Below are 1,298 nucleotides of genomic sequence, written 5' to 3'. Positions count from 1 at the left end.
GCGATTCTGCCCTTACTGGCCTGCCCGAGTCGTTGAAAGTCCTCCATTTATGGGAAATACTCCACGCGGCAAAATGTGCGTTTTATTTTTTGGAACGAAAGAATTGTGAGTATTACACATGTTTTTCCACAAACATCTGGAAAATACCTTTTTTTCTTCAAAAATATACAGCGGATTCGTTGACCGTGATAAAATTGAAGATTATACGCAAAATCGTGAAAAATTCATTGGAAAAGGAAGAGGATCGGATTTCAAGTATGCTGTAAATCAAATGGATAATTATATATCTGATCCGACGGTACGAGCAATGTGCTTTATTTTTTATCATATATTTTCATTTTGTCCAATGAATTTATTACAGAAATTCCGATCGAATGCGTTTGTAAAACCCACAAATAAAAAGGTTCCAATAAAAACTGAGCGCGACATCGAACGTAGACTTGGTGTCAAAACGGAACCGAGTGAGTCAAACGAGCTGATTGCAAATGATTTATCCAATAACTTGACTGAAAGCAAATGGCAAGATGAAAAGAAAATTATGATTCAAAAAATATTAGCCCTAAAGACTGAAAACCAGCAACATTTGTTGACTCTTAAAAAGTCACAAGCAGAGTGCAATGCAATGCAACTCTCGAAACAAAAATTGGAGCAGGCTATCGTGGAAAATGAAGTGAAATTCTCAATGCAATTGAAGGAGCTCCAATCGAAACTTTCTGCGGCTGAAATTGAAATTCGCGAAATGAAAACAATCAATGAAAAAACCATATCTGATTTAAAACGTGAGCAACGATTGTTAGTGGCACGAACGAAACAATATCAAACTGGCATGGGTATGCATCAAAGTACATCCTTAATTGAAAATCATAAACCAGAAACAGACAATCGGGAATATGAAGTTGATGCAATAATAAAACACCGAGATAGAAAAGGAGGTCGACAATATCTCATACGATGGAAAGGATATGGTTCAGAAGAGGATTCATGGGAAAAAGAAGGGAATATGTCGTGTCCGAAAGTGCTCAAGGAATACATCAAATCAATACAACAAAACTGAAAATTAAAATCTCATATGATACTTGCTGTGTCTATTTTTGCTTTTGCACAAGCATTATTTGAAACTGTTTTTATTTTTCGTACACAAAATTTATTAAATTTCTCATATAAAATCAAATTTTTAATTCTATGAAATCTGAATTCATCTAAAAACATAATGTCTCTTTAATAAAGAGTCTTTATTACTCATAATCGTGTGAGTTTGCTGTATTTAATTTACAAATGAATTTAAATTTCACGGAAAA

At 33.7% G+C, this 1,298-nt stretch overlaps 1 protein-coding gene across 1 annotated transcript; it reads left to right on the top strand.

The window, feature by feature from the left end:
- Positions 1–73: 73 nt before the first annotated feature.
- On the top strand, positions 74–1,054 carry LOC116339963. Its single transcript, XM_031766053.1, has 3 exons — positions 74–105; positions 172–298; positions 362–1,054. Exons 1-3 carry the CDS (start codon positions 74–76, stop codon positions 1,052–1,054), a joined length of 852 nt encoding a protein of 283 aa, XP_031621913.1.
- Positions 1,055–1,298: the final 244 nt, after the last annotated feature.

Source organism: Contarinia nasturtii, unplaced genomic scaffold (genome assembly GCF_009176525.2).
Source record: "Contarinia nasturtii isolate CC-2019 unplaced genomic scaffold, AAFC_CNas_1.1 Cnas_scaffold_558, whole genome shotgun sequence".
In the NCBI taxonomy this organism is placed as follows: domain Eukaryota; kingdom Metazoa; phylum Arthropoda; class Insecta; order Diptera; family Cecidomyiidae; genus Contarinia; species Contarinia nasturtii.
This window is presented reverse-complemented; position numbering and strand designations above follow the sequence as displayed.